The following is a 12,564-nucleotide window of genomic DNA, read 5'->3' on the forward strand; positions in this document are numbered from 1 at the left end:
TGGGACAACCGCAGAATATGGATGCTTGTGCCGAAATGACAAAACCCGGGTCAAACTTCCGAGATTGTCCGCGGCGAAACTTCGTTATGTCAAGAATGTCTTCTGCACTCACTTTGTTACATAGAGGTAGCAAATACATGTGCTTCTATGGAGTAACGGCGGGGAATAGAAAAAAAAAAAAACGTCGTTATATGAAGGTTTGTTATAAGCAGGTTTATCAATATTTGTACAATTAGCAGCTGCATTGTTTTATTCTTATAACGCTTACTTGCATCGCACTACCCTCAGAAATAGACTGACCCAGTGAAGGTATCCAGATTAAAAATAAACAACTTTCACACTGTACAGCATTTAGGTATGTCTTCGTTTTCATCTCGCAGGGCACTGGATATTTCTATGCGAAAAATCAGGAGCTTGTTGTCTAGCTATATACTTACTATTTATCACATGATCACTTTAAGTGTAGAGAAATCAAGACATCAGGGGAACGGATAGGCTGAATTTCGATGCCATGGAAGTTTTTGTCGATGGCAAATTATTAGTTTTCACACATGAAACAATCTCACCAGTTAGCACATTGAACCAGCAGTATGTGTACCAATCATACCCAGTATTAGCATGTGACAGAATATTTGAGTGGTCCTGAGAAAGAAGTGGAGATGTTATCATTCCTGCAATTTGTCTGCATTTTTGTGGTGTGTTACATGCAGGGTGGCAACACATTGGCCTGCTAAGCAGCTATAGCTCCATCACAAAAGAAAAAAAGAATTGAAAAAAAAAAAAAAACGTAGTTGCATAGCAATAGCAGTGGTATGCTACAGTGAAGCATGCTGAGGACATACATAGTGCTTGGCAGGCCAGTTCATTTATTAGGGGCTTTTAGCTTGTACGAATACTTCTTTACGTTACCATCTTACCGGATAACGAATAGAATCTGTGCATGTGTGTGTCTTTTTGGAATGTAAACCTTTACGCTTTCCACTAGATAGGCTTTACGTTTCCCGCCCTATCTCCCAAATTCACCTTTGTTCGTTGGAACTAGCGGTATCCGCACTGTGGGGACTCGAGCCGTCGAGTTGAAATAAGCTGAAGTGCGAGCGGTGATAGGGATTACATTGTTTCAGCCAGATTACCAAAGTTAGAATGGCTTAAGACATAGATGCCGTGAACGTGCGATCCTCCGGCAAGTTGGATGGATTATGCTATCTAGGGGGGCCAAAGTGGACCAGATAATCACAAATTATGGCTGAAACACCGCGCATTATATGTCTGGTGCGAAAACCATGTAGTGGTGTTATTACAAATGAGTTATCTTTTTAATCATTCTCACTTCAAAAACATAACGTGTAAGCCAATGTGTTCATGACTGTGGTTGCACAAAGTGTTACAAGATGGCGACACCATCGTTGCAGTAACCTTGCATTTTTCACTATTTTGCACATACGAGGATACTATACACGATAAAGAATGTCTCGTGATTTTACCTCAATGGTGATTCAATCCTATGTATGTTAAATGCAGTTTACATGTAGTTAGCATCACAATTTATGGTTTGCAAAAACATAAAGGTATACGCATTTATGTACATACATAAATGTTTACGTATGAGGAGCTAAAACATTGAAAGATATGCGTTCCGGTAAGACAGTAAACTCAAACCGGTATCCGGCAACACGCTAACGTAAAGAAGCATAAATACAAGCTGAAACTCCCTATTAATACAGTTGAGCCTCTTTATAAGAGACACTTGGGGTATAAGAAACACTAGTGTGCTGCATAAAAAAAAAAGAATTGTTGATTAAAACATGTGTAATGTAGTACCCTGATCATAAAAGACACCTCATATAAAAGACAAGATGTTCCCCCGTGCATGTCTCTTATAAAGGGGTTAAACTGTATAATAAGAAAGAAAGCAAGGGAGTGCATACATTGTTGAAATGACAAAGCCTTCTATCGAATTTAATGCACATGTCATGAAGGATCATTGTTCAGTCGAAGCATTTTTAACATTTAAGTGCTTAGTTTGGCAAAATTTATTGGAAGCAACTTTTGCAAAAGGTAAAAGCTTCACAAATGGCGGTAGAAAGTCAGCAGTTATTACTATACTGCTGCTGTGCCTAAACCATGGCAGGTGCACAAGTGTGCCAGATCGCTGCAAGAAACCCTACCTTCATATGTAGCTGGAATCTGTCTCAATGCAATCTCGATGCAATCTACTACGGCAGCTTAGTAATGATCATGCAGTCGCACTTTCTAAGCACGAGGTTGCAAGGTCAAATCATGGTCACGGCACGCACACTTTTATGGGGGCAAAATGCATGAACGCTTGAGTACATAGATTTGGTACATTATGAAAAATATCACCTAGTCAAACTTAAGCTGGAGCATGCCACAATGGCTTCCGCCACAAGCATGTTATGGTAAAAAACAGCACAAAAAGAACAAGGAAGAGACGGAAGAAACAGGACAGAGCACTGAGAAACAGACAGGCAGTGCTGTGTCCCGTTTTGTATGTATCTTGTTGTTTTCTAGCTGTTTTTTATTATGAATGTGTACTGACAGGCTCAAGTTCACACGCCTCTCAAGTTATGGTTTTTGGGCTGTAAAACCCCAGAATTTGAAAAAATTGCAATGCGACAACACAGATGTCCACATATTTGCACACAAATGCGCTCTTCCGAGTGATAGCTGGCCTATCTGTGAAGTACTTAACAGAAAAAATAAAGAGAGAAAGAAAGAGGACAGAACTAGAAAATGAGCATCATAATGTTCAGCACTGAGAAGCGGCCTTTGGATGCACTGGATCTTGATATTCACTCTGCATGCTTTGGACGACTACTGTTTCAGCATTCTGGTCAACATGTATTGAAGGGCGCTGTCTCATTTTCTGAAAGCGCGTCTTTGTGCAGCCACCAACAATGAGTGCATTTCTTTTTTCTCTCTCTCTTCTGTCAGATTAGATCAGCAGACTCAAACTCACCCCAGCTAGCCACAGTTGCCAGATGTAGTGTGAAAAAAGGTGCCAGGCAGATAAAATTTGAAGAAAATGTCATGTAACCTAGCCGTTTGAAAGAATGCCTTTGGCATAACCCATATATGATCTATTTATGAAGGGGATTTGATGTCAGGTTTCAAAAAACATACTGATACAAATTACCAAAATGACGAAAATCTGGACGTCGATTCTAAAATATAGAGCTTTCGTCTCACAGTGACGTTTAAACTCATAGTGACAGCATTGGGTGCCTCACAAACAAAAGAGCGCTTAAGAGCAGTGCCATCCCTGTCACTAACCCAACTGCAATAGGCAAGAAAATAATGCCACTACTATTTAGCAAAGTCATAAAACATTGTTTCCGTGTGAACTGCGGGCCACTCCACAAAAGGTCTGCATGTTTTTTAGACACCTGGATTAGATTATCATTTGGAAGAAATAGAAGAGTTATTTGTATCATCTTACCACAATGGAGAATTTGAGATCCTGATCCAGTGATTATTAGCACTCTCCATAACGTTACAAGTCTGATTGTTGCCATGGTCAAATGTTCTCCATTTGCTGAAGACTGTGGTGAAGGTTCAGTTGAAGGTATCATGTGGAATGTGGTATCCCAATGTAACACCAGAGAGGCCAAGGTGTTACAATGGCATGCTCTCATAACCGATACATCAATATTTATAATGTCCTATATTTTGAAAAAAGCCCATTGATAAGCATATTGCACATTTTTTCAGAGATACCCCGGTAAAAATTAAAGTTTAAACAAGATGAATTATAAACTCCACACTGCATAAAGTATACAGCTAATGGTCTCGTTCTTCAGGAGGTCGATATTCAAGCCCAAGGTGCTCAAAAATGGATTTCTCTGTTGGCGTGGGAAGCCGTTTTCCATGTCCTATTTTTTCTTCTCCCTGAAAAAAACAAACAACATATGCACTAATTAACTGAAATCTCAGACGATAAGACCATGCATATCTTAATTTATATAGTTCCTAGTCTATACAGAAATACTTGTAGATAGGTGTCTTTATAACAAGCCAAATTGGCAAAACAGATAAAAATGATTACCACCTTTCAAACTGTTTCATTTACTGCCTAAAAATATGCAAACTTGTTTTTACATAAATTTTCACTTGTTTTTTCGCATAAGATGAGAGGCCAAATCCTCAAAAGCCAAGAAAACATTCTGGTAAATGGGAGTGCACCTCGAAAAATAAATTACATGTTTTTAAAAGCTAGTCTCCGTTCCTACTGCATCCTGATGTCACAACACTGTAGAGGTTTTTACGGTTAGATGCCTGCATAAGATATCACGACGTTTCCATGGCTGCTTCACTACGTGACTGTTGACAGCGCACAAGCAGCCGTATTGAATGTTTCGGCACTTGACGTCATCGCAAGAAGTCATACCAGTGAGAATTTGATACCATAGCCTGGCATCCCACTAGTGTCGATGTCAGTTGGTGCGACATGCAAAAATTATGTTAAAATAAAGTATCCTATTAGCATTTCCTGACCTTCACACTTGTTAAAAAGGAGCTTTGTATTGGACAGTAAAGTAAGCTTCAAAAACTGGTGTCAGTATCCCTCTAAGAAAACTGAAATTACAGTGAACTCTTGATAACCTTTACAGTTGGCTCTCTGGTTTAATCCAGAATGTACCCACTCAGACATACATGACCAGCTTAATTTAGATCACCAGAGCTAATTTTTTTTTTCCTGCCATTTAAAAAATATCCAATGCTCTGCTATTCATAACAACTCATAAGTAAAACACCATACAGCTATGCAAAGGGCATGCACCGGGCTAAAATTTTCATCTGTTATGTGAGGTGTCTCTTATGAGCAGGGTACCACATATGCATTTTTTTATCAACACCTATATATAAAAGTAGGCATACTGGCATCTTATACCAATTTGTCTCTTACACCAGTGTCTCTTATAAAGAGGTTCGACTATAATTGTTAAAGACACAGTGGCTGAAGAAGGTTGATCTTTTTCCAGCAGTGACTATACCGAACATCACATAAATATTCTACAAGTTAAAAATTTATATTTTTAATTCCAGACTTATGAGCCAGAAAAATGCTCTAAAAAAATACACTGGACATAAACTGCCTGTGCAAGTCATTCGATTAATTAGAGGTGATACAGTAGGCTTTTGACAATAGAATATTTATACAAAAAAGAAGAAACTGATTAGGAAAAGGAAGGTTGTACATATAAGCCAATGCATTTCAGAACATGAAAGACAGTCAAATTTTAATTCATATTATACCACCATAAATGTACCTATAGCCCCAAAAAGTCTTGAAAAAATGAAAAGAGCACATACATACAAACAAAGCATGAACAAAGGCACAGATACAGACCCAATGCTTCAATCTGTGTTTCCCAAAATTTTTTCTGGGATCCCTAATTAGAATATGCAAGTCATAAAATACACAAGCTCCCCCTTCAGAAAAAATTCCGCCATATCCACGAAGTGAATGATGATGAGTGGGCGAAGCTCCGGAGGTAAACCTGGTAAACCATGAATCCTCTGTACATTTTGCCCACTCGATTTTATTACATCGCTCCCCCTAGCGTACGTCGCCGCACTAAATCGAACGATTGCCTTCAACCAATGACACGCACCATATGTGACATCATTCCTATTTTATAAGATCTCGCGTCTTTCATCAACTACAAGTACCGCTTTCTAGTTTATAACATCTTGCATCTTTTCATCATCAGCTACAAGTACCACCATCTAGTAAACACTACAAGAACTAAACGAGAGGTGGCTACATACAGGAGACGGTACCGCCATCTAGTGAACACTGCAAGAACTAAACTAGAGGTGGCTACATACAGGGGACGGTACCGCCATCTAGTGAACACTGCAAGAACTAAACTAGAGGTGGCTACATACAGGCTACAGGGGACGCACAGCCCACGCCTTAAGGAGCTTCGCCCCTAAAAGAACTTACAAGCTGATAAAACCACCGAAAGCGTTGTCTAAAGAAAGAACAACAGTAGAACAAACTACTGCTTGCTTGCCTGTAACAATAATACCTAGAGTTGAACGCGGCAAAACCATGACACGATTATGGCACATCACCATGGAAGCCTTCGGAAAGATTGAACACCCGGGGTTCTTTAATGTTCACCTAGGTCTAAAATCATGGATCTTTAACCTTTTGCATCCACTTAAGTGCGATCCCCACTGCTGGGATTGAACCCTCGTTTCGAGGTCAACAGCCGAGCACCACACGCTTGCTTGCTTGCCTGTGTACCATCATCATTAGGTGAGCGTGGTTCACCTATTTATGCTGTCTGTACAGAATAAGTGAGCATAAAAGGGCATCTACATTTTTTTCTGCTGAGATCTATGTCACTTTGTCTTGAGGGCAGATATAGACTGACAGAGTGGTTCGCACTGAAAGTCTACGTGAACACAACAATTCTAAACATCATTGGCCTGCATGATGCATATAGTCTTCCAGTGCACAGCTTCAGGTGGGTGGACATTGTATTACCTAATTTAGAACATTCAAATTCAGTTGTTCAGTAATGAATGCTTTGCCAACCTTTTCCCTTACTGGCAGGGCACTGTGCCATCACTTGCTCGGCCAATGCAATCGCAAAGGAAGGTATGGTGTGCCTCTGTGATCTGTGCTGGAAGACAGGCATAGTGCCGTTGTGGCAAGTGTAGTTATGCTTTACGGGAAGACAAGAATAGTTCCAGTCATGGTTTGGCACTGGTGCCTGTAGGCCTGGACTTTGGAGCTACACCTTTACCATAGCCTTGATAGGAGGGCAGGGGTCATAAGTGAAGATGGTGCCAGAAAAAGGGGCAAGCAGGAAGCTGCTATAAGCTTAGCTTTGTTATGGTACGTTGTGTATCTTCCAGACATTAGAAGTTCCAAAGCTGGCAAGGTGAATGCACACAGTGTCGATGTCACCTATAAAATTGTTGACATTAACACAGAAAGTGGAAAAAGTCAGGAATAGAAAATTGCAGCTCAAGGTGCAAGTCACAAAGTGCTAAGACATATGCCAGCTTACAAGCTAACTTGTTAAATGCACTGTGGAGCAATACTTCTATAAAGAAAGGTGTGAACAACAAAGTAACCAAAAACACATGAAGCATACACATACACTATTTATTAGAGCAACTAAAAAGGTTTGAATATCCCAGTCATTAGCAAGATGCGTGGGGCATAGAGTTTCCTAAAATTAACTACAGGGGACTTTGGTGCTGCCATCATTCAGCGACCATGAGAATAATGGGTAGTACACGGATTTGCCTAGTCTTCGTACCTGCTGGCGGCAAATCGCACTTATGGTTTCGTTTATTGCTGTGTTTAGGCTTTGTTTCGAAGGAAAGAATGGGCCCTTCCGAACTTCGTGACCGGATTTGAAATGGTAAGACTAAAAGATTAAGGTAGTGAAGCGCAACCACTGAACATTTGCTGATTCTTGTTTCATGAGAAAACAACTCCAAGCCACACGAACACACATGGACAAATAAGTACAACAATTAGACAAACCCGTGTACTACCCATTATTCCCAGGCTTGCTGAAGTGCCGTGCGTTGCGGCTCCCATAGACACTAGTGCCAGAGTTCCCTCTAGTGTATATTCAGAAAACTTTATGGCATGGGGTCTCATGGTGTTTCTTATTTACACCAAGTTGTATGCACATGAATTTATTTTTTCAGAAAGTTGACTTCCTTATCACTAAGTCCTATGGTTTGCATGTTAACCCATATGTGGTACACTTGCAAAGCAGTAAGGAATAATTTGATTATTTTTTGAAGCACTTGTTTCTTCTAAATTGTTCTTTTTTGAAGCTCTGGCTAGACATCTCACTAAAATCAGTGTGTTGCAAGCTTACACAGCATGCTAGTGACATTTTGAAAACATAGTTGTGTTTTTGTAGAATTTCTTTTTAACATAGACTGGTCTGTCCAACCATATCTGCCCAGGAGACAAAGGGATGCTGCCCACTTCACTTCTTTGTGACTAAATATTTCGCCTTGTGCTTTAGGACACACGCTGACTTTTTCAGATCTTCCTTTGTGTACTTTGGTGTATATTCCCTTGCGCTTTACAAGAGAATATTTGCTACCAAAATGAGACCCGCAGGACCTGGAGTCACAATAACTGGATGGCAGCGGTGAGATGCAGTCAAGTACCATAGCAATGACTGGACGACAGCAGTCAGATGCTACGACCTAATTAACTTCCGAGAGGCAATTGGACGACAATGGTCGGATGCTACAAGCTCATCCTCTTGAGAGGCAGCCGAACAGCACTGCTGAGATGCACGACGCTGGAGGCATGGCTGCGAGCCGGGTGAGTGCCGACTTTCTCTGTTAAATTTTACCAGGCATTTACTAATGTGTTAATTAAAAGCTGGTGGGGAGAACAGCTGTTTTGGTCATTCGGTAACTGGCGTTAGGTGGATTACGAGATAGCTTGTTTAGTCTATAGCATGTGGGCGATGACAAAGTTAACAATAACAGAGCTGTTTTGGCCATTGGGTAACTGGCGTCAAACGGATAATTGTGAGATAGCTTGTTGAAGCTATATTCTGTGGGTGGCTGCAAGGTTAACAGTGACAGGACAGGATTCCGTGTCAGAGCTTTGGAAGCTTTTGTAGACTAAGTTAACAGGTAACTTGAAGCAAGGCAGAAAACTAGGGCTGTCATTGTTGTCAGGGTTATTTAGTTGCAAGACAGGAATCATTCGTCGGCCGGACTCCATAATAAGGTAAGAACTGATCGAGCTGATCGTTGGGACAGAGACGAACTATAAGGCCCTCTCAGAGTATGTCAAGGACATTGAGCAGAGGGAAGCTGAAAGGAAGGCCGAAAGAAAACGTATACATGAGTCTGAAATATGAGCATTATACGACAAAATAGCAACGATGCATTGTAAAATTTGGTCACAGCATCAGCATCGTTGTCCGGCGTGTATATGTGAAAGATGTGTAGAGCACGAAAGGTGCAATGAAGTGGCATGTACGGTGCATTATAAAGTCACAGAGGAAGCCGCTGTTTGTGAGGTACCGCCCGAGAAAGGTACGCGTCTCTATGAGTGGAACACGCAAACAGGTCCTTCTGCAAAGAGAAACGAGCGACAGGTCGTTGCTAGTGAAATCGCACCCAGGCAACTCTCCGATGGTGCGAAGGTATTGCATGTAGAGAGTGGGACTATGGCTGGTATGCAAACTGTAACAAGCCTAAAGGCGTTTCATGTGGGACCGAGGCTAGTTAAAGTTGCCCTGATAGGGTCATTGAATGGAATGATGAGCTGGAGACTGCGCCCACGCCTCAGCAGGGGAATGACCTTTTGGATGTTAAAAGAGAAAAGGACGAAGATAGTTCTGAATGCAGCGAACACGTGATGCTACTGAAACCCGACAGTACGGCCAAAAAGGATCAGGGACTATTGAAAGTATTTCCCACAGATAGCATGGAAAATGCCTCAGAGGGTGAGAAGGTACACTGCCAAGCTATCGCAGGTGTAGAAACAGGCACAAGTTCGGTAGAAGATCGTTTCAAGAGGTCCAACTTCATAAGCATTAACGGTGCTTGTGTGGCGTTAGAGACATGCTTTGTGCAGCGACATGAAAACAATCTGCCTGACGCTAAAAACTGCCCAGAAATTGGGAACAACGCAAAACTTCAAGAGTTAAGCTCTGGGGTTAAGGAGAACCCAGCGTCAGGTTTTGTCAGTGGTAGCGCAGATTAATCGGCTCGACAGTGTAATAGCGCAAAAATGGAAGGACAAAGGCTTTAAAAAAGGTGGTGCACAGGCACACCTGAACTGAAAGGTCGCCGATGTCACAACCAGGGAAGTTTGTAACAACCAGGTAAATAAATATTTGTCGTTATTACGAGCCCCTCATTTGACTTGTTGGACAACGAGCCCTAGGACGAAGGCCCAATACCAAAACGAGACCCGCGGGACCCGGAGTCGCAATAAGACCCTGCCCACTGCCAGCGAACACCGTTTTCCATGGTGTGTGAGACGTCATATGCTTCATGGAGTAAGCCATCATTTTCCGCACAAGTTTCAACTACTGCAAATTGTTCAACTTTCGATGCTGCGCTGAAGAAAGCAGTAATAGCTCAACATTACATGCAGCTGACAACAAAACAAAATAGTCTGTCGAAATACAGATGCCCAGAAAGCAAACGCCTTGTTACGTCACGACTCGTCAGTGCACCAGTGTTTTCCAACTCTTGGGCCACTCGTGCTATAAAAACGCTCATTATAAATTAGTGCCCAATCAAATGCACTGAAATATACCCAGCTTGTTTGTCAAGAGCCAAGAATTAACCACATGACGCAGATTATGAATGGTGTCATAGCCCTTTTAATGAGAACTAACAGACAATGATGCCAAGGAAAGTATGGGCGATGTTATTAGTGGTATAATAGTAATATAATTGCGAAGAAAGAAAAGTGCACAAAAAGCTAACTTGCCGCTAGCAGGGACCAAACCTACTACCTTCTTTGGCATCTGATGCTTAACCAATTGAGCGGTCGCAAGTTTGGTTCCTGACCCCGGCAAGTCATCTTTTCACTTGCTACATTTACATTACAATTCGGTCTAATAACTTCCCCTCTACTTTTTTTGGCATTATTGCCTGTTAGATCTCATTACTATTATATATATATATATATATATATATATATATATATATATATATATATATATATATATTAGTCAGCACTGAGAGTAGCATGACAGCGAGTGTGGAATTATGGCATCACGTAGCATGTGACCTTATTACGGCAGCTGACCAATAATCCCTCGCATCCTACCCAAAGGCATCAAGTTGTTCTCATTAATATCGTGCCGCTTACCTAGAGGACGAAGAAGTCAAGGACTAGGTGGTTCCTGTTCTCGCCTCCTTGGTTGTTTTTACTAGGCCTGTGCGAATAGTGATTTTGGTTAAATGATTTCGAATTTAATTCGAATAGTACATATGACATATAAAAAAATGGGCATATTTATCATGACTTAACATGCACAATATTAAAAAAAAATTGAAATAGGACCTCTACGCATTTTTTTTGTTCAAAGGAAGTCGAAAAACTTTGAGTTGTACCAGGATTTGACTTTATGCAGGATGCGAGTCATAACCCTTAAAATACTTAACATTTTAAAGTTCATTATACTTAGAACATATAAGCCATTATAACAAGCTTTTAAGCTTAATAAAATGACACTTTTTCAAGTAGCCATGGAAAGGAATCACTAAAGAAGCTTATTGCCTCATGAATTCACCGCCGCAAAAATCTTGAAATTCGTCCAGTATGCGCAGCGTGGCAAAGATTTGTCACACACTCCAAGTGCATTCTCTCTTCTCGTCCCAACAAAAGTGTTGGAAGCTAAGCAGGGGGTGATGGCACGGGGAATGAAAATACCTCACGCGTGCTTTCTGAGCTTGTGGAGTCATTTGCCTGAAGAAGAGAGCAATTTTAGCTGACTTTAAGAATTCATTGTGAGTCGCACGCCGTGTACTGCACTATAATATTTGGCTTGCGTGTTCTCAGTAGCCTTGATTACTGATCAGCAGCATTTTCTGACAATGCTCAAAAGTGTTGCAGGACCCTTTTTTGAAGAGAGACTTCGCGACAAAGTGGATTTCTTTTGGGTAGGTGTTTTCACGGTTAAGCACTTCTACACTGCAGTAAAACCACCTTTACAGGTGGTACATTTTGTAATATGCATTTAATCGTTCATTGCGAATACTTTGAAATTCTCAATAATGTAATTTCGAATCGAAGCGAATTCGAATATTCGGACAAGCATAGTTTTTACCCAATTACTGTGACTGTGTAAATATTGTAAATACACCATTTCTGTCGTCTCCCCATAACAATATTGTGTATAATAAAATTGAAAATGAGGCCTTAAATTTTCTCTTTCCTTCATTCGTAATGAGGGTCTCATTCCAACAAACTTGATTCGACCACTCTAGGCAGTTGAATCATCTGCAGTCATTCATTATGGTGTCTCTCATAGGCTGAGCAGCTTTGGGGCAAAAAACTTTTTACCTCACCGAAACAAACAACCTCACTTATCTCTTCGAAATGTTATGTACAGAATTGTGTACACCACCTGCCTTTGCTATTTGTATTAGCTAGGAGCTGAGAAAGAGCACAATATTGCCGCATGTTGTTCGGCACATACTGAAGTCTTGCGCCGCTTCCTGCTCCTATGAATTCTGCCAGACCAACTGACAAGCCAAACGCGCCATGCAACGCTGGCTGCACGTGTCACGACATCACGTGCTGGAAAAAGAAGGCTGGCGGTTTTTCGAAGGAGCGGCACGCGGCGAGACGCAAAAAGAAGAGGTTGACGAGGATTTCTCTCGCAAACTCAGGTCAACCCTTGTGTATTTAGTGGGCGGCACAAGCTTTCCATAAATAAATAGCTGTTTTAGCTTCCGGCGTTGTATTTGTTTGTTACAATATATTGAACTTTGAATTGATTGAACCTCCCGCATAATAAGTTTGTCTTCATTTAACTTCATTTTCCAGGGTACTGTTGCATACGA

At 41.1% G+C, this 12,564-nt stretch overlaps 1 protein-coding gene across 4 annotated transcripts in view; it reads right to left on the reverse strand.

Moving 5' to 3' along the window:
* Nucleotides 1-3,666: 3,666 nt before the first annotated feature.
* LOC119182102 (DNA polymerase lambda) overlaps nucleotides 3,667-12,564 on the reverse strand; it is a 52,937-nt gene continuing 44,039 nt past the window's right edge. For 3 of the 4 annotated variants that reach the window (XM_075876151.1, XM_075876150.1, XM_075876149.1), the window contains one exon: nucleotides 3,667-3,909. In XM_075876151.1, coding sequence (XP_075732266.1) covers nucleotides 3,802-3,909 — 108 coding nt within the window. In that variant the 3' untranslated portion in view covers nucleotides 3,667-3,801. Of the gene's footprint in view, nucleotides 3,910-10,864; nucleotides 10,932-12,564 lie in introns of all 4 variants that reach the window. The other variant, XR_012886608.1, reaches the window with a different exon arrangement.

The sequence above is a fragment of the Rhipicephalus microplus genome, chromosome X (assembly GCF_043290135.1).
Source record: "Rhipicephalus microplus isolate Deutch F79 chromosome X, USDA_Rmic, whole genome shotgun sequence".
Lineage (NCBI taxonomy): Eukaryota > Metazoa > Arthropoda > Arachnida > Ixodida > Ixodidae > Rhipicephalus > Rhipicephalus microplus.